The sequence below is a fragment of the Spea bombifrons genome, chromosome 2, assembly GCF_027358695.1.
Source record: "Spea bombifrons isolate aSpeBom1 chromosome 2, aSpeBom1.2.pri, whole genome shotgun sequence".
NCBI classification, from domain to species: domain Eukaryota; kingdom Metazoa; phylum Chordata; class Amphibia; order Anura; family Pelobatidae; genus Spea; species Spea bombifrons.
The window spans coordinates 111094889-111122249 of NC_071088.1; the positions used below are offsets into that span (position 1 = coordinate 111094889).

The 27361-nt window shown below is 39.1% G+C and overlaps 2 protein-coding genes across 3 annotated transcripts in view; one reads left to right on the forward strand and one right to left on the reverse strand.

Annotated features, from left to right (window-relative positions):
• KCNH3 (potassium voltage-gated channel subfamily H member 3) overlaps positions 1-14192 on the forward strand; it is a 32273-nt gene extending 18081 nt beyond the window's left edge. The window contains exons 9-16 of the mRNA XM_053455599.1: positions 507-776; positions 7807-8006; positions 8504-8753; positions 10402-10619; positions 11109-11368; positions 11455-11540; positions 12661-12722; positions 13461-14192. Of these exons, the coding sequence (XP_053311574.1) occupies positions 507-776; positions 7807-8006; positions 8504-8753; positions 10402-10619; positions 11109-11368; positions 11455-11540; positions 12661-12722; positions 13461-13970 (1856 nt within the window). The 3' untranslated portion in view covers positions 13971-14192. The remainder of the gene's footprint in view (positions 1-506; positions 777-7806; positions 8007-8503; positions 8754-10401; positions 10620-11108; positions 11369-11454; positions 11541-12660; positions 12723-13460) is intronic.
• The window catches only part of MCRS1 (microspherule protein 1), a 224560-nt gene extending 197605 nt beyond the window's left edge, over positions 1-26955 (reverse strand). Inside the window, exons 1-14 of one of the 2 annotated variants that reach the window (XR_008346277.1) lie at positions 26717-26955; positions 23537-23675; positions 22936-23040; positions 21996-22154; positions 21678-21787; positions 21484-21592; positions 21271-21409; positions 21111-21186; positions 20478-20506; positions 20300-20392; positions 19732-19814; positions 19240-19327; positions 18201-18328; positions 16716-17030 (exon numbers count right to left, since the gene is read on the reverse strand). Coding sequence is in view for 1 of the 2 variants with exons in the window: in XM_053455594.1 (XP_053311569.1) it covers positions 16944-17030; positions 18201-18328; positions 19240-19327; positions 19732-19814; positions 20300-20392; positions 20478-20506; positions 21111-21186; positions 21271-21409; positions 21484-21592; positions 21678-21787; positions 21996-22154; positions 22936-23040; positions 23537-23675; positions 26717-26832 (1461 nt within the window). In the remaining variant the exon portion in view is untranslated. Of the gene's footprint in view, positions 1-16701; positions 17031-18200; positions 18329-19239; positions 19328-19731; positions 19815-20299; positions 20393-20477; positions 20507-21110; positions 21187-21270; positions 21410-21483; positions 21593-21677; positions 21788-21995; positions 22155-22935; positions 23041-23536; positions 23676-26716 lie in introns of those variants that run through there. The other variant, XM_053455594.1, reaches the window with a different exon arrangement.
• Between the last annotated feature and the right edge of the window lie 406 nt (positions 26956-27361).

The following is a 27361-nucleotide window of genomic DNA, read 5'->3' on the forward strand; positions in this document are numbered from 1 at the left end:
AGGGGTTCAATGAAGTTAAGGTCAGGGCCCTGTACAGGCCACTCATATTCCTCGACACTTAACTCGTCAAACCATGTCTTTATAGACCTTGTTTGGTGCACAGGGGCTCAGTCATGCTGGAACAGGAAAGGACCTTCTCCAAACTTTTGTCAGTTCCAGTGAAGGAAGCCCTGACTCCATTGAACTTCTGAGGAAATGAAGACAGGGACATGGAAGCAGTCGGCAGATAATGAAGGGAGACATTGAGAGAGAGTGAACGAGAGTGTGAGAGGGTATGAGAGAGTATGAGATAGCATGAGTGAGGGGTTTGTTTCTGAATGGAAAAAGCCCTCTAAATTTTGTCTAAACCAAAAGGGTAGGAAACTAGGTTAGCTGTCCGAAAACGAATGGACCAAAAACAAAAAAAAAAATTGGTCTGACTCGATTTTGGTCCATGTGCACAAGTTTAATAATTTGTCTTCAAAGTCTATACTGTCACATTATACCACTTTTTCTGGTCTGGGCAGGTTGGCTGCAGGAGCTGGCCCGACGTTTGGAAACGCCATACTACATGGGGAAAAGAAACAACAGCCAGGAGTTACATTCTCAGGACAATTACAGTGATGGGGCTTCCAATGCAACGGGTATGGTTCTAATGGGTGGACCCTCTTCTCGAAGCTCATACATCACCTCCCTGTACTTTGCACTCAGCAGCTTGACAAGCGTTGGTTTTGGAAACGTCTCGGCTAACACAGACACGGAGAAAATTTTCTCCATTTGTATTATGCTGATTGGAGGTAAGCAGAACATTTAAAACAAAACTCAGCCATTCTTGTTGACCAGTGGGGTAACTACCGGGGTCGCAGAGGTCGCAACTGCATCAGGGACCATTCCTCTAGGGGGCCCGGGCGACTCCTCTGAGCCCCTTGTTCCTGTTTCCTCGTACCAGTTCAAAATCGCTTAGAAACAACAAGAGTGGTCCAGGTCAGAATGGCCCTTTTTAAAATATTTTGAACCAGCACATGGAGCTAGGAATGTATCGGGGTCAAGTTACATCACGTAACTCTGCGCTGACGGAAGCTGCTGGAGAGGGGAGTGGTGGACAGGTGTATGTATGTATGGATGTCTATGTAATTGTATGTGCGTGGATGCGTAATTGTATGTGAGCATGAATGTGTAATTGTGTGTGTATGTGAGCATGGATGTGTCAGTGTGTGTACATGTATGTGTCAGTGGTTGTGTGTGAGCATATACGTGTAAGTGGGTTTGGTATGTGTTAGAATGAATGTGTATATGTGTGTAAGCAGGTTTGAGTAAGTGTGTGTAATTTGTGTAATTGTGTTTACATGTGTGTCAGACTGTATGTTGAAAAGGAGACAGGGGACAAAGAAGGCACATACAACCTGTTTGGGGGCATTGACAGCTTGGGGGAAAAGGTGGCACAGACAGGCTTTTTGGGGGTTTAGGATTGCGCTGCTTGGGGGCAAAGACACTCAAGCTGTTTGTAGCAAAGGTGGCTGTCACAAGCTGTTTCAGGGCAAAGGTGGCACTGTGGCACATGTTGCTTGGTGAGGTTGTTTGGTACCACTGCCCCGTGGCTTCTAGTTACACCCCTGTTGTTGACTATGGAATATGAAAATTCAACATTCGTCTGTGTTCTTCTTCGTCTGCTGAGTAGGCCCTGCATAATGCATAGTTAATACATTGAGCTGAAATGTTACCACAACCAAACTCCGAGTTTACTGAATAAACTCCAGAGCTGGTCTTCTTTGGATGGTAGAGATTTGGATAAATGTGCAGGAAGGTATATAGGACCAACTTATCTCCTTTTGAGAGCTTCCAGGATCTGGGCTTTGGTGTGGATATATCCAGATCTAAAGATTATTTTCTTGCAGACCACTTTGCCGCTACATTTAGCTTTAGCGTTAAACTCTTCAAATTAGACTATAGGGTACAAAGCCTTAAGGCCAAAGTCTTGGACTCATTTCCTTAATCACCAGTTTCGGAGCTGGAAACCATCTGAAAGTCATTATTAACTTTTAGTGAGATTGTTGGACATTACTTTAACCTTCAACTATCTTATGGCATACATCATAAAGCTGGCACTTGTGACATTCCCAAAATGTCAGACATCTTTTACTGAGATAAATGAACAGAGGTGAGGCACATGAATCATACACATAAGGCTCATTTCAGGCCCAGGTTAAAGAAACACTAAGGCTTAAAATGAAAAGTCCTACTTATTTATGACTTTCACATTTCTTGTTCAATACATACCACTTATGTCAGTTCTAGATAGTTTATTGATCTTTGTATGTGTACAGCATTTATCTAATAAACAGGTTCTTTTTTTTCCTCTTATGTAAATCATTTTGTCTTCTACATATTATATTTCTGATGCTCTTCTAAAGCAGGTTTCTCTGTGAAAGTGAGCTTCTAATGCTTTAATAAAACTCACTCTCTCCTCTGGTACAACACACTAGCACAATGGCGTTAATTATAACACCATATCCATTTTACAATGCATGTTACAGTATCTCAGCAATCTCCGAACTGCACAATGGCAAATACAGCAAAAGCATAGGAGCTTTGTTTTGTCTCATTTAAATCATTATTTTCCCAAGATTTTGACAAGGCAAATAATATCTTGTACAGATGTAATGCCAAATTGTATCCCTGTGGTTTTGGATGCTTATTAAGTATATTTCCCTGGTTGTCCTATGGCTGTAACATTTCATCCTTGATGTAATACTGAGAGGTGATTAGATATGGAGCCAAATACAATATCAGTATTGGGCATAGCCCTTGTAGTACTTATACAGCGCCTTCATTTGATGAAGACCTTAACAGACTGTGGAATCTTATGATGTGAGTAGTCTGGGTGATAGGATAGAACAGCCTCCCAGCAGAAATAGTAGAGACTAATTGAGGAAATGTATGTAATAGGTATATGGGTATCCTAATAGCCCAATATCTGAGACCAAAGACTAATTAAGGTTTGAGTCTTTACAGTGGGCATTATTATCAATTAAGCTTTACTATAATCAATAAAAGTTCCATTTATCTCGGGTGATAAGGTCCCCTAGCTCTTTGCGCTAGTCATTCTGTCGGTATATCAGCTCACATAGTCGTGCTTCTATTATCATTGAAAGCACGGTAGTACCTAATACTTAATTTTCAACTAAAGCTCTATTGATTTCTTGATTTTTGCTTTGCCCACAACTTTTGACTGCAGTCGTCAAATTGTCTGGTCGGAATACAAACTCTGCAAATCCATTGGGTAATTTCTGTGAACCAAACTGCAGAAGAAAACACAATTTCTGCATATTTCATCAGACCTACAGCCAAATCCTGTAGATAGAGCTTTAAATAAGTGTAAAGTTAGTATTGCCGGATGCGTAGTGGTTCTGGTAAGTGTGCTGTTGCTGGATTCTTCATATTTCCAGTGATGCCACTGATAAGATGGTTTGTGATGTCATCTATGTGTTATTTATGTCGCTATTAGTGACGGCATCGCAGGTAATTATAAAGGCATTGATGCTGTGATTTGTGATGTAATCAATATGTCATTTGTGATGTCATGTCTGATGCAGAAGCACAAAGGGAACAAAGCTAAAAATTAAGTTTGGCATTAATGAAAGGTTTTTTTGCCATTAAATACATTTATTCATTTGGTTAACTGCAGCCACTTACTAAATAATAGATTCTAAGTGGACTCCTAACCTTTTATTTCTCTGTAATAGCTGATGATTAAAATTGGTTATTCTCTACATCATTTTAAATTCTTTCTTATAAGTATCAGTTTGGTAATTTATTTTAGCTCATAAACTATTAATTGCTTTTTCATCTAGAATTTTTTTCTAGTAAATTATTGATGCTTTTCCATTGTTAAACTGTATTATAGCACATGCTGTTGATTTACAAGGGTTAACTATAACGATTGTTAATTTATATAGAGATTTGACCTCTTCAGATTGGTAGAGCAGTTGGTCATGACCCCACCGTTTTATGACCTCACAATTGAGGTGCCAAATAAAGTGAAGTTGGAATAATGTATGATGGCTGTATTAAATGTGTTTCATTTAAGTGAAATGATATTAATGTGCGTGTATTAGACCGCCTTTGTCTACAAAATACCTCAATGTTCCACAAATATACCCGTACATTGAACAAACTATTCTTCATTGCAGCTAAACTAACTTTTACATCAGATGTGTTGTTGAGCATGTGTCTGTCTAAGGGTACTAAGGGTCAGAATCTAAGGGTCCATACATATATTTATATATTATTTATGTCATAAATTGAGATTAGTTGTTAACAGTAATGTTTTTTGGGACCCAACGTGTTCTCTTCACACCTCATCCTTTCTCTGTTAGCCCCCTTTCTTCATCACAGCATAATATTTCTTCTCTCAACACTCCCTCTGTCCAGTGCATCAACCCCCTTGTAGAATGCATGGGCAGCTGCCCCACGTGCCACAGGGTAAGGACATGTTTTAGCTTCCCAATGACAATGCCTCTGCTCACCTTGCCTTTTGCACAAGCAGATGTGATGTCAGCGCTGGGGGTCCTAATTATGCTCTGATGTGCAAGGGCACATAGTTCTCGGGACGTTTGTATAGTGTGTGCCTAGCAATTACCCTGTAATACTCTGTTTATAAGGAGCAGCATATTCTTTCTTAAGGAACAGCATATTCAGGTTTTTAAAGATTGTGGTCTAAGATTATAGAATTTAAGGCGTATCTTTCTATAGTATAATTCTGATTTACTAAAAAAATACTGGTTGTGTATTTAAATAACTAGCAAAACAGATAATTTACATATATTTGGTTCTGTGGTTAAATGACCTAAAGTGGTTGGTTAAAATGAGACATATTATAAATAAAGGTAAATGAAGTAAATGTTAATCCATTGTTAAAGAATAAACATTTTAACAATTCAAATATAGAGTTTTGTAGAGTTTTGTCTATAATCATTTTGTGAAGGGTATGTTCTATAGAAATATAGAACTGGCAAGCAGCAGAGGCCTTTAGGTTCATCTATTTTACTTATCCCCTGTCAAACATTTAGGCGGAATTAAGCTTTCTGCTTCAGGAAGTCTATTTTTGTATTTAAAATGTTCATATTTTAAATACAGATTATTAAGGCTTGTGCTATAGTAATTTGTAATTCAGGCCTTGCATTGTTGTAGATTGGCGTTTCTCTAATTTATTAATGTCCTTCTGGAGATTCAGTCTCATGAATTAAACACGGTTCTCGAAGTGTCCAACTTTGAAAGCAAACATCTGTTACAATTCAGTCAGTCTGAGCCATTAAAACTTCACAGATTTTGCTGGAGACTATGTAATTGAAAAGGCCCACATTTAGCTTGGTCATTTTTTCTATTGACACATAGGGGTATTATATCAGAGGTTCTTATATGTAAGACCAACCTTCAAATGGAGCAGTAATGATATACTAAGCATGTATAAAATATTACAGATATTACATTCCCACATAGATGAGATAATCATTTAATTACCACTGATTATGTTCACATAACACAGACAGGTCTTGTTCAGAAAAAAACTATTTGTGAAGCAGTTTCAGAAGGTGGAGGAGATAGCCTTTCATGTGTGGCTACAAGTGTTTCTGTGATTGCAAACCATAGCTGACCGACTTAGAGCCACGTGAATATTAACATTGAGGGCTGTCACCTTGTGATAACTTTATTCTGATAAATATGCACATAGTCATCTCTGGTCCAAACACTGAGCAAGACGGGCCATCTTGGGAATCAACGTTCATGTCATGACATCATATATGGCAAGATATAAAGCTCTAGAGCCTTCTTCTGAGTAGAAAGAACCCAACACTGAGACGAAATCAGACAATTTTGGAAACCATCTCTATTTGTTTTGTTACATGTACAGTCATGAGCAAAGATCTAAATTAATGATGCCCCATTACTCTAACATCTGAGATGAAAACAACAAATGCTTTAAATGAAACTAATAAGCCATATATAATGCATTGACAGCATGGGCATTGGAAGGGTTTTAAGTTTAACCTCGTTTGAGCAGGGCCTTCCTCACCTCTTGTTTCTGTCAAAGTCAAATTTGTATGTTATATACTACTTATGTCCTGTCTACCCATTGTACAGCGCTACGGAATGTATCAGCGCTGTATAAAACAATATATTATAACAATAAAGGGGGTGGATAATGTGGGTGAATCTGTTTTGGATAGCCTTATATGCCAGAGATCAGGAATATGGGAGAGCAAATCAGGTTTTGGGAAAAAAACTTGTATATTTTGGGTGCTTGTACTATGTAAAGAGTCAGTGGAATCTATTCACTAAAAAGTTAGTTGCCAAGAGAGTTTGAAAAAAAGAGTTGTGGTTTACGCTCGCTCGCATGACTATTCATGATGCAAGGCCAACACTGGCATATTTCAGCAAGAAGGACTGAGTTGGCCCCATGAATGCATAATTAAATGGGTGAGGAGACTTTGGAGAACTGGAGTTAACTGATTTATAAGTATACAGGGACAACTAAACTCTCCCTGCAGCAACAACTCCTTGTAATTGGACCCTTCATAATGTACCCTGACAGCAAAAACGTGTAATCTTACATGAGCCCAAACAGCAGTCAGAGAGTCAATTCATGTGCTGCTGCTGTCGGTGGGATCTATCTAGCATGAGCTAAAATCAGTCACAGCTCTCTAATTTAGCCCCACTTACTCCATGAAGGGCTGTACCTGGCGCCATGCAACCTTAAGAGGCGAGCGCTCAACGGTGATGATGGTACCCCAACCTCAGTGAGTCGTACCTAATCTTAGGATGGTTGTTTTGTCTGTACACCAGGATGGGGGTCAATTGAATTACATTCATTTTAAACCCAGTAAAAATATCGTGCTACTTATAAACTTATAAACTAGTTAACTTTGTTATCACATTATTGCTGCTGTTTTCCCATTTGTTGTGGGGTTTTTTAAAACTGGAAAACAGTAGAATTATTTTAAAAAGTTTATTAAAATTGAAGAACAATAAAGAAAGTTTGAGTCAGCTGCAGTAATATTATTCCCAATCAGTACTTTAAGACCCAAGCTGTGATAAAACCATGCTTGTAGTTAACTTTTTTTATTATAATTATTATTATTTTTCTTTTGTTTAATAGGTAATATCTCAAAGCCCTATTTTTTTTTTTTTTACTATCTCCCCTTTTTTGTTTGTTTAATCAAACTTATTATTTTACTTTCCCATTTTCACTATCTTTTTATTAATTAGTGGCTTTCACGTCTTCGCTGGTAAAGAATTCAGCATCATTGCATATGTGGGACAAGCGTGGGACATTTCCATGGAGACGTTATGTGCATACATGCGTGTGGGAGTATGTGCATGTGGTGGCTGGCGGAGGGCTTTGCAATCTGTGTATTTATAGCTATCTCTGAATCTGGAAGGTTCTGAGAAAAGTCATCCTTATCTATACACATAATCATGAGCTTCTTAACAACATCTCTGGTTTAAGTTACTTGTTTCCAGAAATGCATTATGGGATAATATTTTAATGGCAACATTACCAGCAGAAAGAGAAGTAATGTTGCACAGTTCCTTAAAAAATAATGTTTCTCATTACTGTTATCTCTGTCCAGCATTAGTATAAACGTGCGCTGGGCTCTTGATCAAGAACAACACTTTCCTATTTTATATATGAGCTCCAGGTGGAGGGGACAGTGATGGTGTCTAATAACATTGTTCTTTTCCAAAATGTGACCGATCTATGACTCCATAAGACAAGTCTCTCAAACCCCATACACTCCCTAACATTGTCTCCACCTTCGATTACAGCTTTGATGCACGCTTTGGTGTTTGGAAATGTGACGGCCATTATCCAACGCCTATATGCGAGACGCTTTCTATACCACAGCCGCACTCGAGACCTAAGAGATTACATCCGGATCCATGGCATTCCCAAACCCCTCAAGCAGCGCATGTTAGAGTATGTGCAGACCACATGGGCAGTTAACAATGGCATTGATACTAATGCGGTAAGTACCGTCTGCGCCCTAGAGTTTTTTTTTTTATCATTTTACTATATTTAAACTGTATTTTCTGAAGGTTAGAAATATCTAGAAATTAGGTCCTTATAATCAAGTAAATGCAATTTTTCTTATCTTATGGTTAAACAAATCATATCAACCTTACTCTTCTTTGCTGCTAAGAATTAGTGCCTGTACTAATATTAACCAGTAAATAAACCATTAGGCTTACCCTGCTCACTAATGTAGTTTAGCTAATGTTAAATGGCTACATCTAAGAAGATTATACAACAAATATAAAAATATTTTACACGAGAAGGAAAGCCCATTGGAGTTTCTTTCATTCTGACCTCTTGTCCTGTATATTATGGAAATAAGTATTGTAAAAATAAAACTATGTAACATAAAATACACAGAACAGCTTGGACCCAAACCGCTTCTTATTGCTAAATGAATGATGTTTAATGGTCCTTGACCTTGCCCGTTGTCTTTTTTACATCCTGCAGCTTTTGCATAGCCTTCCAGATGAGCTGCGTGCGGACATTGCCATGCACCTCAATAAGGAACTCCTGCAAATGCCACTGTTTGCCGTGGCAAGTCGGGGCTGCCTGCGCTCGCTCTCACTGAACATCAGACCTTCGTTCTGCACACCTGGGGAGTACCTAATCCGACAGGGTGATGCCTTGGAAGCCTTATATTGTGTGTGCTCGGGATCCATGGAAGTCCTTAAGGATGGTGTGGTGTTGGCTATATTAGGTATTATAATAATTATTATTATTAATTGATTTGTATGGCATCACAGTGCTGTACAATAGGTAAACAGGAAATAAAAAGTAGTGTATCACATAACAATTGGGATTTAAAGAAATTAAAAGCAAGAAGGGCCATGCTCAAGCAAGCTTACAATGTAGATTTTCTTTTTAGGAAACCCACAATAGGAGGAGGAATCCATAAGAAATAAGTCTGCATGATGAAATATTCACAAACGGGTGGGAGGGGGGCAGAAGGGTGGGGGGTTACTGAACTTCAAGCCAGTCAAAAGTTATTTCAAAAGGGCCGCTGCGATTTGGACGGGGCCCACACTCAGAAGTGGGAACACAACAGGGTCACGGAACACAATGTTATGTGATCCTGAGGTAGAAGCATGGCTCTGGGCAAGGTGAGGGGCTAAGGGTGTATGTGTTTGGTTGAATGTGTATGTGTGTGTTAGAGAGAGTGTGTTGGCATGCAAGTGTATGTGTTAACATGACTGTGTATGTGTAACTGTGTGTTAGCATGAGTGTGTTAGTGTGCACGTGTGTGTGTGTGTGTGTGTGTGTGTGCGTGTGCGCGTGTAAAAATGTGTTCCAGTGCAAATGTTAGGTGCCAGCTCTCTCCAGGAAAGAAGTATAGCTAAATGAGGCCTAGATGGGGACTACACGGGCATTTTTATAAAGCTCTTTCTTCATTCTCCGTCTTATCAAAATATTGCAATATCCTAGTCCTTCTGTGTTTTATCACTATACAACATCTGTAATTAAACCTGGGGGCTTTCCCTTTCAGACCACCAATTACATTTGGCCATAAAAAAAAATTAAATGCAGTCAGCATCTGCGAAGCAGAGTAAAGTTTGTGTAAAATAATTTTGCTGTGATCTGAAACATCTGAAATCCTTAGGTTTATGATTCCATCATTGTTATTTTATTACCATTACTATTAAGGAATGGGTGTCAGGTAGTATGTTCAACACTTTGCTAAATATGTGTGCTGCTCAGCCAGAAGATTTGTGTGAATTAACCCCTGTAAGACCTGTATGAATGCAGGATATTGCTCTCATAAGTTGATTTGACACAAAAACACATATATAATACATATATAATAATAATAAAACCACATATCCTTTAGTTCTCTTTTTCAGACTTTTTAAGAAAGAGAGAGCTAGGCCTGGAAAAGTTGAATACCAGGTAGGGTAGGAAAGGGGCATAGCAAGTAGAACTGGTACAGCCAAAACTACTCCCAGCAATCTGAGATGAAATGACTGCCCCAACCATCAGCTGCCATAACCAGACAGCGAAAATGCTATATAGTTCCCAGATATGCCTGTGAATACATTTGGAGAGCACTGGGTTTGGGTGCATCTGTCTCTGTGATACTATTGTTTTCTGAAAATATACTCTTTTAGGCATTATTATTAAAGTCATGTCTCTGTCCACATTTTTATACTAAACCTGAGTGCATGCCGGCTTGACAACGTTTTGGCCTTTTATATGTGGGAATTAAAGATCCATATTCTATAACTGATTGTTACTTACATTTGCATTACTGCTTGAAGAAGGTGTTTATGATAATGTTGTAATGTAGTTTTGCGTTAATATTAACGTCTTATGTAATACATTTAAGGCATTCAGTTTTCTTATTTCCTTAGGGAAAGGCGACTTGATTGGCTGTGAGGTCTTTTCGGAGGATACAGTGATTAAAGCAAATGCAGATGTCAAAGCATTGACATACTGTGACCTTCAGGGCATTAATTTAAGGGGACTTCGTGATACACTGTCACTTTATCCAGAATATGCTCAGAAATTCTCATGCCAGATCACGAACCAACTCAGCTACAACCTGGGGGGAAGCAGATGTGAGATGGAGGTGAGTGATCACTAAGAATAGAAGCAGCGAGATAGAAGATGTGTTCATTTATCAAAGATAAAGACCTTGTACCATAAAAAGTATAAAGCAAATGTAGCTGCCTTCTTCTCTACCAAGGTACTTTCTTAAGTAATATGAAGTACTTGGCCACTCTGTTGCTGAAACCCAATAATGTTTGTAGTCTTCAGAGTCAGAAAAATGAGGTCTACCATTGTAGGTCATGTGTACAGAGAATAATCTGTGCCCAGGGATTGGAAGTCTAGTTACAACTTTATGTCTCAAGGACCATATTAACACTCCAGGCACCCCTGGGCACAAAGGCGTTTGAGACTGATAATTATCTAACTCATCTGTTCTTATATAGAGCCTGTCTTATTGGATGTGGCTGAATGTGTGGCTCGGGCAACCATGTACCAAAACTTTTTGTGATTTATACCTATTGTATGAGATCCATTATGTATTATTAATAACAGTGTTTCTTTTATTTAGACTGATACCTATACCCAGCAGTCACCAAGGAATATGGGTACCCAGGATAAAGGGTCAAATGTAGTGTCAGGTTTCAACATGTCTGTACTCACTCCAAAGAGATCTCCACATCTGCGCCTCTCTCGGTCGCGGTTTTCTAGCAGCAGCCCCCAACACAGATCAGAGGAAGTAACACCTAGAAATAGTCCTCGCCACATGAATGCCACTAAACTACAGATACCATCTGGTCCCTGCTCCAAACAACCGGATCTGAGCCCCAGGTATGATGACCAAGAAGTATCATGGATGCTCTTCTTTTGAAAACTGTTTTTCTGGTCACTGATAAAATATTGCATGCTCTCTGCAGGGTGGTAGATGGGATAGAAGAAAATTCTGGTTCTGTTCAACAACAGTTTACCTTTTCAAACTACAATGCTCTTCCATCTTCCCCAGGTAAGAAAATGCTGATTTGATTTCCTATTTTAACTCAAAGCCTATGACCATAGTTTGTAGCATGACTCAATAGTCCATCTTGACATCTGCGTCCTGAATGCTACGCTCATCCCAACTTTAAAATAAATTACCTAACGCTTAAACTGTATTGAATTCAGCGATCTATAGCTTTGCATTAAAAATCCATATGAGCTTCTTTATGGAAGATGTTAGATTGCCCAACTGCTTTAACCTTACTGAATTCTAGATTAGGTTATATCAACTGCTCCTCTCTGGTCTATTATTTCAGTTACCCAGTCAACATAAATAGCTTGTGCTGTGTCTGATCATGTAAATCATTTACCGCCAGGTATTCCCTACTACCTTTTTTTGTAAAGTGGTACTACAAATTAAAAACCTTAGTTCTGGTGTGGTTCAATACGACCTCTCTCCTTATATTAAACCACACTGATTAATTATCACTGGAGCCGAAACCCTGACAGTGACAGTGGCATCCAAAGTCAAGTCTCCATTTGTAAATACTAAAACCAGCACAGCCTCCTTCCTTGTTGGCTCCTTTATCAATTGCCTAAAACACAGTCCCTGTAAAGAATTTAGAATGTCTTGACTCCTAACTGACCCAGCTGTTTGTTTTTTTCCATTCTACATCAGATTAAAGTCCCCCCATAATGATAACCTCATCTTTCAAATGAGTGAAATTAATAATTCTCTTTTCAAATTAAATCAGATGTTCCTTAAACACCCTGCTCTGTTGTCCAAAGACAATATGGCCATCTGCAAGAAGCCCACCATCATACAGACATTGCTGCAGTGCAAGTTTTGCTTATGTATTTTTTTATTGTAGTATTTTATAATGAATTCAGATTTCAAAAACCCCGCCCTTGGCCATTCCGTACAATATAAAGCTGATATAATCACCACATGGGTCATTTACCAATCTAAAGTTCTAAGTTGTGTTGTATATATTTGTTTTCATCTTTATGAAACTTTCATTTGGCCAGAATATTATTGGCAGACTGAAGCTGACAAAGAGATATTAGACTACAAAATATTCAATTTCTTATAAATAAATAAAAAAGCTAAAAAGAAAGATAAACACTTTTTTTTATGTACTTCATAGATCATTTGTTCCTGAACACAGAGCTTAGAGCTTCTGAAAGTATGGATCGACTAAGCCAAGCGGTGAGTGTGTATACACAGCAGAGTAAAATCATTTACAATTAACTCCAGCAGAATTATTAAAAGTTAATAATGAAGCAGAGTTTGATGGACAAGTTAGTGCTTTATTTACTGAAGAATTATAAGTCTGAAACACAATAAACATTCAGTAGTCTTGGGCAGTGCACAAGACCCTAATAGGCAAATGGAAAATAGGCAAATGAAACAGATGTTTTTTGGTGTAGATCCTGGACATTCTGGATCTGTGCAACAATCTATCCACCCAAATTGCATCTGGGCCTTGCTGAACAATGGCCTCTTGGCATACTAGTCATGACCACCTGCCAGTGTGAAGTTCTGCTGTAAACCCATCCCAAGCAAATTGTTACAGCTTGAATGAGGACTACAACTCTCATGATGCTCAAAGAGGAGCCTTAAAACGGTGCCTTTGATATGTGGGATATTCTTCATAGCACTCGAACAGCTACTCTGAAGTCTTCATTGGGTAGAGAAGTTTGACATAATGTTTCACTGAAGTTATCTTAATCACAAGTTAGAAGATATTCCCTTTACTTTTATAGAATACCGGTACATAATATCCAGCATTGCAAGTGGATTTGACAATGCTGTGGATTTGACAATGCTGTGGAATAGGAAACTTGTGAAAATGTCATCATTCCCTGGAGATGATTCCTGAAAGCATCCACATTTAGGCATGAACTACCTTTGCCTCAAACTAGTTGTTTTTCTTTTTCCCCACAGGTGTCGGATTTGTCGTGCCAGGTGCAGGAGCTGAGGGAAGGGTTGCATTCCCTCCGTCAAGCAGTTCACTTGTCTCTCCTGCCTTGCGGTGCCTCGCCATGCTACTACGGAGGAGACTTGCATACACACTGCAGTAGCGGCATACACTCCCCTGGGGACAGAACCAGTAATACCTACTCCTCACTTTACCATCCTCCAAGGGTAGAAAAGGCTTCCCAGATCTGTTACATACAGAGTTCTTCTTCTCCCTGCTCAGAGGGCCATTTATCTTGGCTTTGGGCTCCCCCTACACCTTTGTGGTTGCATTGCACAGGATATGAAAAGAGAGACAAAAGTCAGTCAGGTCCAGCATCACTTGGCAATGAAGAGACACAAGATGTACCTGTCAAGAGAGACTTTGCCACCTCTGACCCGCATTCCCTGGAAATGCACTTGATACGTCCTTCTCACAGAGGGAACGGAGATACTGATCCAGCCGGGTGGGCCAGAGAGGAAGGCACGGGGCTGTAATGATGAAGATGTAGCAGAACAGTATTTAAAACATCACCACAGTGACAAGAGCAATGCGATTTTCACAATGACAATCAAAATGTTTATAATGAAGCCAGGTAATCAACAGCTGCTAAAAATAGCACTTTAACAAAATGTTCTTAAAAGGGGTAGAACATTATCAGGGTTTAATCGAGGTAGATTTTCTTTTTAGAATTTCCTTGCTGTAAAAGAAAAAAAAAAACTAAAACTCAGGTTTGTGATAATGAGCACATTTTTTGCACACCTACTTGGCCATAGATTCATTAAAACTTATTAAACCATCCTGTTTTCCCAAAACACTGTAGCACCCATTCTATATATTGCAATCACCTTTGTATTACAGGAAGGGTCTTTATTGAGACTTCAAGGACTTTTTCCATGCAAATCAGGCTCACGCGTTAGTGCCTCCTTCTCACCCAGTAGGACAGGATATAAATTGATTAAGCTATCTAGAGGACCCACCCTAAGCCCTCCGCCATGAATTACTCGCCTTGTGCATACCTTTATTGGATGTTACCACTTGATTTTGTAAGTGAACTTAAAAACAACCAACGTGACATATTAGCGCAGTTACTATATTTTTTTGTTACTAAATTAAACAAAAATGTTAGACAATGCCATGTGTAAAAGTTTAGGAGCCCTATTAGTAACAGCCCCATTGGCAGAAATCACAGACATCAAACATTTATTGTAGCCAACAATAAGTATTTCTTTGCATTATTTCTTTTAGAATGCTTGGAGTTTGGAAGGTAATTAGGTGATCTTGAACATACTGTATGTTTCTGATCCACTCACATTTTCAATAGTATTTATCTAGGATTCTAGGGTCATTTGAAAACCTTATACTTCCATTTCTTGAGGTACATCATGGTTTACTTTTTTGTTTTTTATGTATAATGTAACATTCAACCTCTTTTTTTTAGCTTCAGTGACTGTGGAACATTGGCTGCCAGTGGCCGAGTACCAGCTGAAGTTTCATACAGGTCCTTTGCAGTGATAAAGAGGTTATTCTTTAGATCCTTGATCAGTCTACAAGCATTTCTAAGAGAGCTTTTTCTTGGTCGAACTCGAGGCTTTTTCTTGCCTTGAGTTCAATAGTCCCCCTAAGACAGCATTGTTGAGTGTCAGCACAAAACCCAACAAAACCCTTACAGTCTGAATGTAAGAAACTTCTGAATTATCACCTGATTTGGATTAAGACCTAATGTTTTCAGAAATATGTCAAGTAAGTTTTTTTGTTGCCAAGGTTGTGTTAACTGCCTTCAAATACAAAAAACATGTAAACTCCAGCAACTGCATTGTTCCGCAGTAATTACTATGCAGCTGGGTTCCATGGAAAAGGACAATAAGAATGTTACAGTAACCTGAGACCATGGAAAGGTGACATCTTCAGTAACAAGGAAGGTATTGTGTGCAGTTCTGTTGGGTATGATAAGCGAAGCCACTCTTGCAGCACGCAGGTCTTGCCATTTTCCATTTGAAAAGACCACCATCTTTTAATGACTTCCCCGAAGATGAAAAAGTCCTTATAAAAAGTACAACAGGAAAGCTAAGGGGAGAGTGGGATACAATACTAAATAAAAGAAATAAATGTTTTCTTTTAATCCATGCAGAACAAAATAACTGCTCGCAACCAATTACAAGCAACAACGCTCAGACTAACACAGACTGAAATTTCATAGAATTGGTTGTTCTTTTGCTCAACATTATCAAGTATACTTAATGAACCCCCACTAATGTGGTTTTGATCTGATATAATACTTAGTAAGGGCCTTCATATTTTACCTACAGTTACAAATTTCTTGGTCACATGTTGACAATTTCACTTCTGTACATAAGATCGCAACATCTGTAAATAAATTCCACATCTCTCATTTTAAGCAACTGGGTCATTGCATCAGATTTTTTTGTCCTCTTCCTCTTTTACCTTGGATACTATTACCGCATGCATGGTTGCATTTTTATATCTTATTCTTGTAAGAAATGTTAGATATATATATCCACTGAACAAATATGAGATGATAAAATATTTAGTAATTGCAGGCTAGGATTTTTCACACTATGTAATCAAGAATCCGGAAGATTCAAACATAAGCATTGAGTACAGAATAATAAACAAACATGAAACAAAACAAACAACAACAAATATATATGCACATACATACATTATATATATATATATATATATATATATATATATACGTTTGTATTAGTTCTAAATGCTTTGTATTGAAACACATTTCTTATTACTGACACAGATGTCTGTTAACGCTTGCTTTATGGCCAAGAAAGTCTTAATATAACTACTTTTTTACTGTTTTCTATAAACATTTCTCTTTAAATGATTTGATAGTTGTAATTAGGGGAAAAGGGATTTTCCCCTAGACCAACCCAAATTGTGAGCGTCCCATTACAAATCACACCACGCAACCTGTGTGAAATATATGTGCAACCGTAGAGCCAAGGGAGCCCTTCCTAGTGGCAGTAATAAAAGAGAACAGAAGTTCTTGTACTAATAGGAAAGCTGTAGTCAGCGTGTGGGTAAATTTATGTGTTCGGGGTAGCGTGCGTACTTTGGAAGGTGTGTGAAGGTATGACCAGAGCATGGGTGTTAGAGCATTAATGTCCACAGGAAAGGACCACTGATACAGACTACACTGAAAATGTATGTTTTGTTATGGCGATCCAGCAGATAAAACACAAGAGAAGGTGTTTACAAAGCACAATTAATTTAATATTACTAAGATCTCTTAAATGAATTTTAGACATAACAAAAGGCTGGCAGATATTACAGGAGCACTTCTTCATACACAACATTCTCCAGAAAGGATTGCTAACAAGGGGTCACGTCATTGTCGCCCACGTGCAGTCATCCTCTATCTTGTGAGCATTTCAGACAGGAAACGTAAATTGTTCAGTCTGTTGTCATCCGTTTCAACCTTCTTACAATGGTCATTGCTGGATCATTTTGGCAGCTTCTGCTTTGATCAGTGCAATAAGATCCTGATTGATAAGAAACACAAATCGGAGGCCAGATATCTGGGGAACAAAACATACAAATTTACATGATACAAGTCACTATAGGATGTATTCACTGACTTGGGATGAAAGCCCAACACCAGTGTGATTTTCATTTAAGAATGACCTAATCATGCACTCACAAGTACACAAAATTACTTAAGTTATAGAATTCCCTAAATTCCTAGCCTTCCTCTGAAAAATAAACTAGGAACATTAATGATGATGATTGATTCCACTTGTAAGCAGAATAACTTGTTTTGTTTTTTTAAGTATTTTCATACTGAATTCTATTTTGCATGGATATTACATTGCATGCAAATTAGCACAGGCAAGTTAAGAAAATAAGACTCCTCATTTAACTTCTCCACAGTGTCCTAATGAAACCAGGTAGCATGAATACTTCTTGCACATGCTCACTAGGGCTCCCATTCTACTCAACTGGAGTAGCAGGAACATAGAACATCTGATACATGAAATCCAATACTTACATATATGTGATTGGCAGCTGCTACTCCCATTGGTTTCAATAAGAGCCCTACTGAGCTTATATATGAAGTATGATTCCTGCTAACACCTCCTGGTTTTTGTAGAGGCAGCCAAACAGATGTGTTACGTTTTCTAACCCCCTGTAACTACAAAAAAATGCCTGCACCAACTCGCACCAAGTAAAATGCAATGGAATCCAAGCACAATACTAACATTTTGGGGGATTAGACTGTCCCTTGAAAGGGAAAAAAATGTGCTTTCTAAAAGGTGTAATAGTATATTAAGTGTGCTCTGCTAAACCTACAAAAGCAATCTCCAGAAGGTATAATGTAGCAAACATTTCTTCAGCTCACTTATATTCACAATAAAACTCCTTCCTCCCCCTACATGATTGTTTCCAACCCAAAAGAATCACAGAAAATCTATATCAAATCCATAACAATATTTGCAGTGGCTTATACCATATAAAAGTTTTTGAAGAATACTCAAACCATAAATCCCCAATAGTGGCACTTTACTAGAAAACAATGTTTACAGATCAATTTACTACTTTAGTATCGTGGAAAATTATCTCTTAAAAATACTGATGTGGCAGATTACAGCCATCAACGGATAAACCGATAATCCGGGGAATTTCATGCCAAGACTCAATTTAGTAAATTTATTTAAGATGCATAGACCTCTTTCTTCAATCCTACTTACCTCCACGACAGAGTTATGACTAAGCTTCCACTTGCTCCCCGGCAGGACCGGGCGGCCATCAATATAAATAGCTCGTCGGCCCTCATTGGCTATGAAAAAGTCTCCATTGTTCTTTAGTTTGATGACTCCTACAAAAGTAATTAGGAAAGGAGGCTGCAGCTTTTATCAAAACCAACATTTACCTATAATGCAGGTTATAAAACATGTAGGGTTGAAAACCTTTATATGAACAGTTAATCAGGGATAGGTCGACTGCGTGCTGGGATAAATCATCTTTCCAACAGATGAACAACAACATATCCTATTTTTAATACTGCCATATGGTGTTAAATATGTCAAAGAAACAATGTTTTATGCTCTGTTGACTTATGTCAAGTTTATTTTGGGGTACAGAACTGCTAAAGAGGAAGTGACTAAATATAATCACTGCAATATATAGAATGAGAGATGTTATAAAAACTAAACTAAATAAACTCCCACCATACTTTCACATCCTTTAGTTGAGGTTTTAAGGAATATGTATGGAATATTCTTCACAAAAAGTCTCAAATAAACATTTCTATGTTTCACGCTAAACTCATGATGCTCTGCCATGTAGGACCCAAGACCCGAAGCCCCTTGGAGATCGGAAAACTGATTGCGTCACACGTGAAGGGGCATGAAGTGTAATCACATAACTATTGATGACTCAAATAACATCTAATGATGCTCTAAGCTTCATGTACTGCACTTCTGGGGTAAGCTCAGGCTACAAGCGCCCCTTTTAATAAATAACCTTAGAACACATGGCTATGTACCCGATTGACAATATAACACCTACAGTAGAGGGGAAAAACAGTGGAACCTCCACTTTTACACTAACAATAGCTAACTAGCTACATAAATAACAGGTAGACATTTTTAAGACCCATACAATAGTGACAAAAAATTAAAGAGTCCCATTTTGACTGATCTGTACCAATATGAAGATATCCCGGAAACCTGTGGTAGAGCCAGTGCCCTGAATAATATGCAACTTCCAATCCAAAACCCTTATTACCTTGTTTGCGTGATATCTTCCATGCTGGGCCCTCCAGGGAAAGATCCACGTCAATCTGGTTGTCCTTAGTTGCTCTGCCAAGAGTTATCTGTCCAGAAAATTGTAATTTGTATGAAAGTTGAATAACTATCAACAATGCAACCCTGAGGCTTCATAGCAGGTTTATGTGAGCATTTCAGGTAGTAAAAGGGTTAAGGAAATGTATCAGAGTTTACAACACAAAATACTGCTTATGTGTTTACTGTAGAAATATAGTCACAGTGCCAACGGTTTTGGACAGTAATTTCCAGCTACAGAGAAGCATGGACAGTATCCATCATATCACATCAAGTATCCTTTCACCAGAACTTGGCCCAGGAGCCTGAGGTTGCTCTTTAATTGTAGGCTAATCAATAACCTCCACCCAGTTTTTGGCAATTTGCCGATATTCAAACATAAGGCCATTTTCATACAAAACCAGGACCTGCGGCTACAAATGGGGGGGCTTCTTACCTCTCGAGACCTCATCAAATATCGCACCATGCGTCCTCTCAACACGGCTAATGTTTGCGTGTCAAAGTCAGGGGAGCTCATCCCTATAAAATAAACAATATCAATAGTTAGACAACTGTGACCAAAAAAAGATTGGAAATCCTTTCCCCAGAGTTTGTTTCCTTTATTACAGCTGCACTCCAGCCCCACAACAAAGTTCATTTTAAAGAGACTTCTGATTCATTTTACTCCTACCCCTGGCTGCTTCTACAGAAGTGAGCACATACATGCTGGGAGATCGGAATTGAAAATGGCATCCAACTCTAAGAAAGCAAAGGTAAAACCCACTGTGTGAACAAAAAAATACGCTATCATTGTTTTCACAGAATAGCCGTGTGCTTATGCTTGTTTTAAGAGAATACCATACTACATGATGGAAAATGACAACTCTTTAGTTGCATGGCATCACAGTGCAGTCATACAAGTAAAAACTATTTAATTTGCATCAATGTGGCAAGGGACAGAGGTTAGAAAATCCAGAAGCTGTCCTAAAAGCTTGTCTGTGGCCTGATCTGTGAAAGGAGTTCACCTGTGATACTGTCCACTAACACCTGCCACCGGTGCAGCTCCTGTTCCAGCTGACGGATTTCACGTTTCTGGCGGCGATCAGCGACTGTCATTTCTAAGATGAACATGGACAATTAGGCTTTAGACACTACGGAGCACTGGATGTCGTAAAAATAAAGGACTTGGGAAACAGAACTCACCATGTTCGAGAACTTCATCTTTAGTATCTCTGCAAGAGTGAACATATTAGAACATGCAAGGAACATATTTGTTTTAATGTTTACTTCACCAACATGTTCTCTTTGAAGCTTAAATGCTTAATTTACAAAACTAATTTTCTCCTTTTTTTCTGGGCTAAGTTTAAACTCATGATGGACAAAAATTCCTTGACTTGATTTCTAGTCCCTTGCCACAAACATCCAGCTTTCTGGACAGTAATGAACCAGTGTAATGGGGGGGGGGGTTAATCATGCAAAATGCTCATTTATTACAAGTAGTTAAAATAGCTTTGAAATACGCATACTGGTTTCTCAGTTTCTAACCTTAATAGCAAAACACGCAATAAGCATACCATAAAATGCACTGGAGTTCATGCAAATCTGACTCCAATATCCATTTTACTTATATAAGCAGAGAAGTCCTTTAAATAAAAAGTGAATGGCAGTGAACCAGAATGTAAGCAAAAGCATAAGACCATCCTGAACGCGAGACAAGGTTTGAGGATTTAAAGCAGCTAAGGCATGACAGACTTATTTGCCCTCATCTGCTGCTAAATGATTTCTCAAAAGAAAGTGCCAGAACCAATTCATAAGTCGAGTAATACAGATACATACCTTAGCTTGCTATCATCGAGCATGTCTTCTGCATCAGAGAAATTTAGAACCTGATCCCCTTTGGGCAGCGGCTGAACTGGAATACAAAAGAAAACAAATGAACAATCCTGTGGGGTTTTTACAATCACTTGTCAAACCGAGTTTAAGAAGTCAGTCCAACCTGTCTGGTCCTCCAGTAGATAGTACTGTTTCATTAGCTGCCAGTGGACCTGAAGATATTTGGCTGTGCGCGACACATAGAACACGTCTGGATGTTTGCTCAGCAAATCCTGAAACGTCTCCAGTGTTGGCTGAGAGTTCTGCGAAAGCAAAAGGAAAATAGTAACACGGCACAATGGAAAACACCGACGTGGTTATCTCAGGTTATACATACCGAACCAACTGTGCTTAATAAGTGCTCCTCAGCTTTACTAAACAACACTTTGCTCTGGATGGCCGCAATGGCTTCTGGGTGCAGCTGTCGGATTGCTTGGCACGCCAACCTTAAAAAAAAAAAAATTACAATAAAATAGAGCCTATACTTTGCCGTTTCACCTACAGAGGAAAGATAACGAATGCCATACTTACTTTGAGATGACAGGATCATACAGCAAAGCATACCAGCGTTCTTGGATTTCACTTAGAGTGAAGCGACAACTAAACTTGGCTCCAAGATGCACAGCCTGCAGGTCATTTGTCTGAAAATACAGTTATGAGTAAACCATGTCAAACTCAGGCAATTAGTTGGTGCAGCAGATGTTCATGTGATGTTAATACCAGGCATGAGTATATCTACACCAACAGGGTGATCAATATATAACATCGGATCTACATTAAGTGTTTTGGCAGCAGGTGAAAAAACACAACAACAGGAGAAACAAAGAGTACAAATTGCTGAAAACAGACCTGCAGAACTGTGTTGATAAGGAGAAGGTCATCAGTGGGTTTCCATCTGCCGAGATCCTTTGTCACCTGCATGGGTTGTTTACTTTTTTTGATGCGTTTAGTGATGCCGGGACTGGGAGCCAGAGATGTTGGGGCTGGAGTGGTGATGGCCTTACCAACCTGAATGAATGAATAAAAGAGCATTTTAAGTATTTTTGCCAAACCTCAAGTGAGCCACTAAAATAGATGTATCCTAAAACAATGCGTTCAACTGGTATCACACAGAAACAGAGCAACTCTAAACTCTGATAAAGTAACAAGGTAAAACTGACTTTTTTTTAGCCAGGCTGGGGTACACACCAAAAATAAATGCAACATTTGACTGCAATTGCAATTATGTACCCAGCAACAGAAAGATACGTATATTTTATTACACCAAAAGGGAGCATAGAAATGTAGGATATGCTCAACTTGAAACAAAACAATAAAAAGCAAGACTAATTTTCACTTTTGTACAAAATGATGCAATAGACGCTCCTGAATTTCAAGTACTCTCGACAAGATCGCTATTTATTTTAAACAACAGCAAAAAGTTTGGTTTGCAATATATCAAGCTGTATTTTCAGCAGTCATGTGAGGTGCCGTGCAGACTAAAGCTTTGAGACTCTGTGTTGGGAAGACGTTTGCTCTGTTCAACCCCAGGTTATCAAAACCCAAAAAGAGGCAGTCAAATAAAAACTGAAATCTTAAATGAATATACGTCACCGTCAATGCTTAAAGGAAACACAGAAAACGGCAGAGGTCTAGATGATACGTTATCGTTTGGTTGGGGGAACCTTACAGCCTTTACAGTTTTTTTTATGACATGACACATGCCGGACGTCAATGAGGAACTGTAATCTCATCCTGGTCACAATGTTTGAATGTAAGATATAGAAAGGTGGACGGATAAAGTACTCACGTGACCAGCACCTGTCCTCACAGCACTGCCCTTTACCATGTCCTGAGATAGATGAAGCAGGCCCGGGGTCAGTGCACTCTGCACCCATACCTCTTCGGCATGGATCTAGGAGGAGAAAATTGGTGAAGACTCCCGTGGTGGGGGTTTGAGAAGCACAGAGCTCAAGGCTCAGTTTATCACACCACGGTAATGATACACTAACTTAAGAAGCCAAGGAATAATCCTTGTATCTTGATTAAGCAGGGGCTCACACTAAAGAAAAAAAGAACAAGATGTCTAAAAGTTTAGGAGACTTGACACCATGATACTCATCATCCCCAACAGGACATGATGTATTCCATTCTAGGGCAATGATTCTCTCATATCATATTAACTCATTTACAAATATTTGTATACAAAGTACACACAGCATTTACATGCCGACTGGGCTCAGGGACGCTCTCTGTCACCAGATAAGATAGTGGAAAAATGAGTTTATGACAGGAAAGTGAGAAGTAATTTTATGATGATTTGAGAATGACCAAGAAAGGATATGCGGAACGATTCCATGCATAAATTTCACGCTTTATCTGTACATTTTAGGATTGTTGCCATTTACTACCTTCTTCTTCTCACTGGATGACGGTTCGCTGCCAGAACCACGTCCCGGTTCGCCTCCGCTAGGACCACGCGCACGACTCGTTGATTTGGCAAGACTGCTCTCAACCAGCTCATCGTCAAACTTCTTCCGCTTAATAAACCTGCAACACCAAATCAATATGTTTATAAGACATAATTAGAGTGGCATAGATTCAGACAGCAAAAGACTTGACATCTATTAAAAACACTAAAACATTGGAACATTGGAAAGTAAATAATAAATAAATAATTGTTAACATTATTTCTTCACAAATTGCTTGTGATAATGTTTTTGTCTATACTCTGGGGGGGGCAGCGAAATATTATTAGGCATCCCTGAAATGTTCAGAAATAATAACACACATTATATTTTAGTGCGTCATTAAAGTGGCAGAACTTCAAATATTAGAAATCCATAAGTTGTGAATTCTACAGAGATGTGAAAAACATTTTAATATAATGTTTGCTTGCGTGGTGTATGTATAAGGATGCCGGTCAGCATTTAGAATGCGATACAATAGCATAAACGTCTACGGTTATCAAATATTCACTACATGTAAGCAAGAACTATATGTACCAAACCTCATGGGAGACAAAAATCCATAAGATGTAAGAGGTGCGGTACACGTAATTGTACTTCAACATCATGTTAAATGCAATATGTGCCTTTCCTGCCAAAATTCATAACTGTTCCCAGTGTGCGCAACCGTAACGGCTTTAAGTGCGTGATACGTTTTAAAGGACCCAGCTTTTACACCACTACAGTTTTCACCAGAGTATCTTTAAAATCAACATTGAAAAGAAAAGTAGCAGTAACCAGCAGTTGGGTAAATAAATAATTCAAGAAGAGTCCATTATATCCTATTGTACAGCACTGTGGAACATGACAGTGCTATAAAACAAGATCAATAAATGATATCTATATAAAAACTTTATGAACTTGTTTAGCATTTCATCCCACTCATCCCTGTTAACAAGCCTGGGAATTACTTTCGGGGGGGAAAAAACTAATACCAACATAATAAAAGATGTATGCTATGTCATCCCATACTTTCCAAGCAAATCTGTTATGAACCTTGAATAAATACAGAGTGTAGGAGGAGATGTCCCAGCTACTTCTACAATTATGTGCCAAATGCAATCATCTCGCTGGCAAAATACAGCATTTCCACTTTGAGGCGTACATCATACAGCATTTCCACTTTGAGGCGTACATCTGTGTAGACCCGTGTTACAACAGCAAGCATACAAGGTAGCCACGCTTGTTCCTATACCTTTATATATCTATATATGTTTAAGCTGAACTCGATTTTCAGAATTTCCTTAACACAAAACACATTTAGTCGCCATAAAGCTAACTTTTAGCCGCAGCCTGGTAAATATTTGGCTTGAAATCAATACATTCTTTCAATATCATTACATCTTTCTATTCTGGAAATTGCAGCCCCCAGTCCTTTATATGCAGACAACGTACATCTTATATTAAAAATATAAGTAATTATTTTACAAACACAAATAAACCCATATTTAGGGCTGCAACTAACGATTATTTTAATAATCGATTAGTTGGCCGATTATTTTTCCGATTAATCGATTAATCGGATAAAAAAAAAAATATTTAATAATTTAATGAAATGCCCTGCACCCACCCACACTCTGCCCCATCAGTTTCCCACCCGGCAATCTCTCTCAATCTCTCTCAATCTCTCTCTCTCAATCTCTCTCTCTCAATCTCTCTCTCTCTCAATCTCTCTCTCTCTCAATCTCTCTCTCTCTCAATCTCTCTCTCTCTCACCTCCGCTACCGAATCGTTCCACTTACAACGTTCAACAGCAAAACTGTATTCAAATCTTCATCACTCACGCGCGTCACATCCGTCATTACGTAACTTCAAGCAGACGGACACTACAGAGCTCTGCAGCGGAAACGGGGCAACGCTGGCGGAGGTAAGTGAAAGGAGCCGAGCGCTCCAACGACGAATCGATCACTCGATTAATCGATAACGGAAATCGTCGACAACGATTCCCGTTATCGATTATTATCGATTTTATCGATTCGTTGTTTCAGGTCTACCCATATTATAAATAAAAGTGACCCTACGGAACAGTTTGAGACACTAGTATTCTAGATCGTAAGCTTGCGAGCCAAATCCTCTTTATCTGATGAGTGGTCATTCCCTTTGAATGTATGTATGTATGTATGTATGGTAGGTAGTTCTGCGTACATAATTGCTATTATATAAATAAATAAGTTATTTCCATCTCCATTAGACTGTAAGCTTGCAAGCTCCTTTCCCCTAATGTATTGGTTTGTCGGACATACACACCAAAGGGACAGTGCCTTCCGGGGAAGGAGGGGGTCAGCAAACCAGACTGCATCCTCAAATACATGTAATATACATAGCGTGTGGGGGGTGTATTTTGGCAGACCAGTCCGTAAAGCCCTACCTAGTACACCAAAAATCAGTCATATGGTACAAAAAAGTTTCTATGTGCCCCAAATCGCTGTGTACAAGGCGTATGTGCTATACAAAAAGTTGTCACAGGAAAGAGATTTTTTTTTCTTGAGCTCCACAATGTTTATGTCAAATTTTGTTTTTGAATAAGAAAAAGAGAGCACAAAAAAGGGTTTTAAGAGAGACTCGTGTTACCCTTCCCGCCAGTTGGTTTAAAAACGATATACTATTCTGCGGTTCATGTTAATTCCTGCCGCCAAAGGGGAAATCGGGGGGAACTTTAAATTGGCAGATAACCTGCCCAAACCTTGCATGAGACAATACAGCCATGCTCAGGTTGGTGCCCCTATAACATCCAAATAGCATAAAATATTTGGGCAAAGATTTATGGCAATTGTCCCAACGCTCCAGGAAAATAGCCTGGGGTGTCTGCTAACTATTTGGTGCAAAAAGAAATGTGTGTGGGTGTTTAAACACGGACACGGGGAGTCACGATCGATCAAAGATATGCTAATAATGGCAAATTAGCTCTGGTCACCGGGGTCGGGTGAACCTCTGTCCCGAGGGGGTTAATAAAGGGTAGACTACGGACATGTAGGTCAGCCCGCCAGACACAGGGACATATGACTGCAGGCATTTAGTATTAGATGCTATCGCTGTGAAATGATTAGTTTTCCATCCGTCAATACAGACGGAGCTGAACGTCACCTGGATGAGCTCCTCCTCTTGGGGATGAGGCCAGACCCCTGGGCCAGGCTTCTCTTGTGACCAGCGGACGAGTCCTCATCTTCGGACCGACTGGCCGAAGCCAGCAAACCCTCCATCTCCACACACGGAACCCGGGTGTAGTAGAAGAAAAAAACGTAAACAAACGATTACGGACCCATTATCCAATCCCATCCGCCGCCATCAGCGCGAACTCACTAGCGGAAGCACTTCTGATCTACTTCCGGTATCAAAGTACCCGGAAATGCCGTCGCGATGTGGGAGGGTTACTTGTTGCCATTTTAAAAGATGGCGGCCCTTCGCCGCAAAGGGAGGAGAGTGGCGGATATGTTTGCGTCCGCATAGTTATAATAAAGCCTTGTAACGTATAGTTTAGAATGGCTTCCGGATTTGTTGATTCGACATGACTTCAAAGTGTGTGTAGAACTGTGTATACTACCAGCGATTGAATAGTGTTCTCGCTAGTAAAGACTCGGTTATTTTACAGAGGGGGCTCCTTAATTAATGTTATATGCGCTTCCTCACAGTTTTAAAAGCTACGTTTCAGCCTATCACAAAACCTACACTTGGCGGTTTTCTTTTATCAGGGCTGACAACGTTCAAGATGGCCCTTCCACATATTTTATA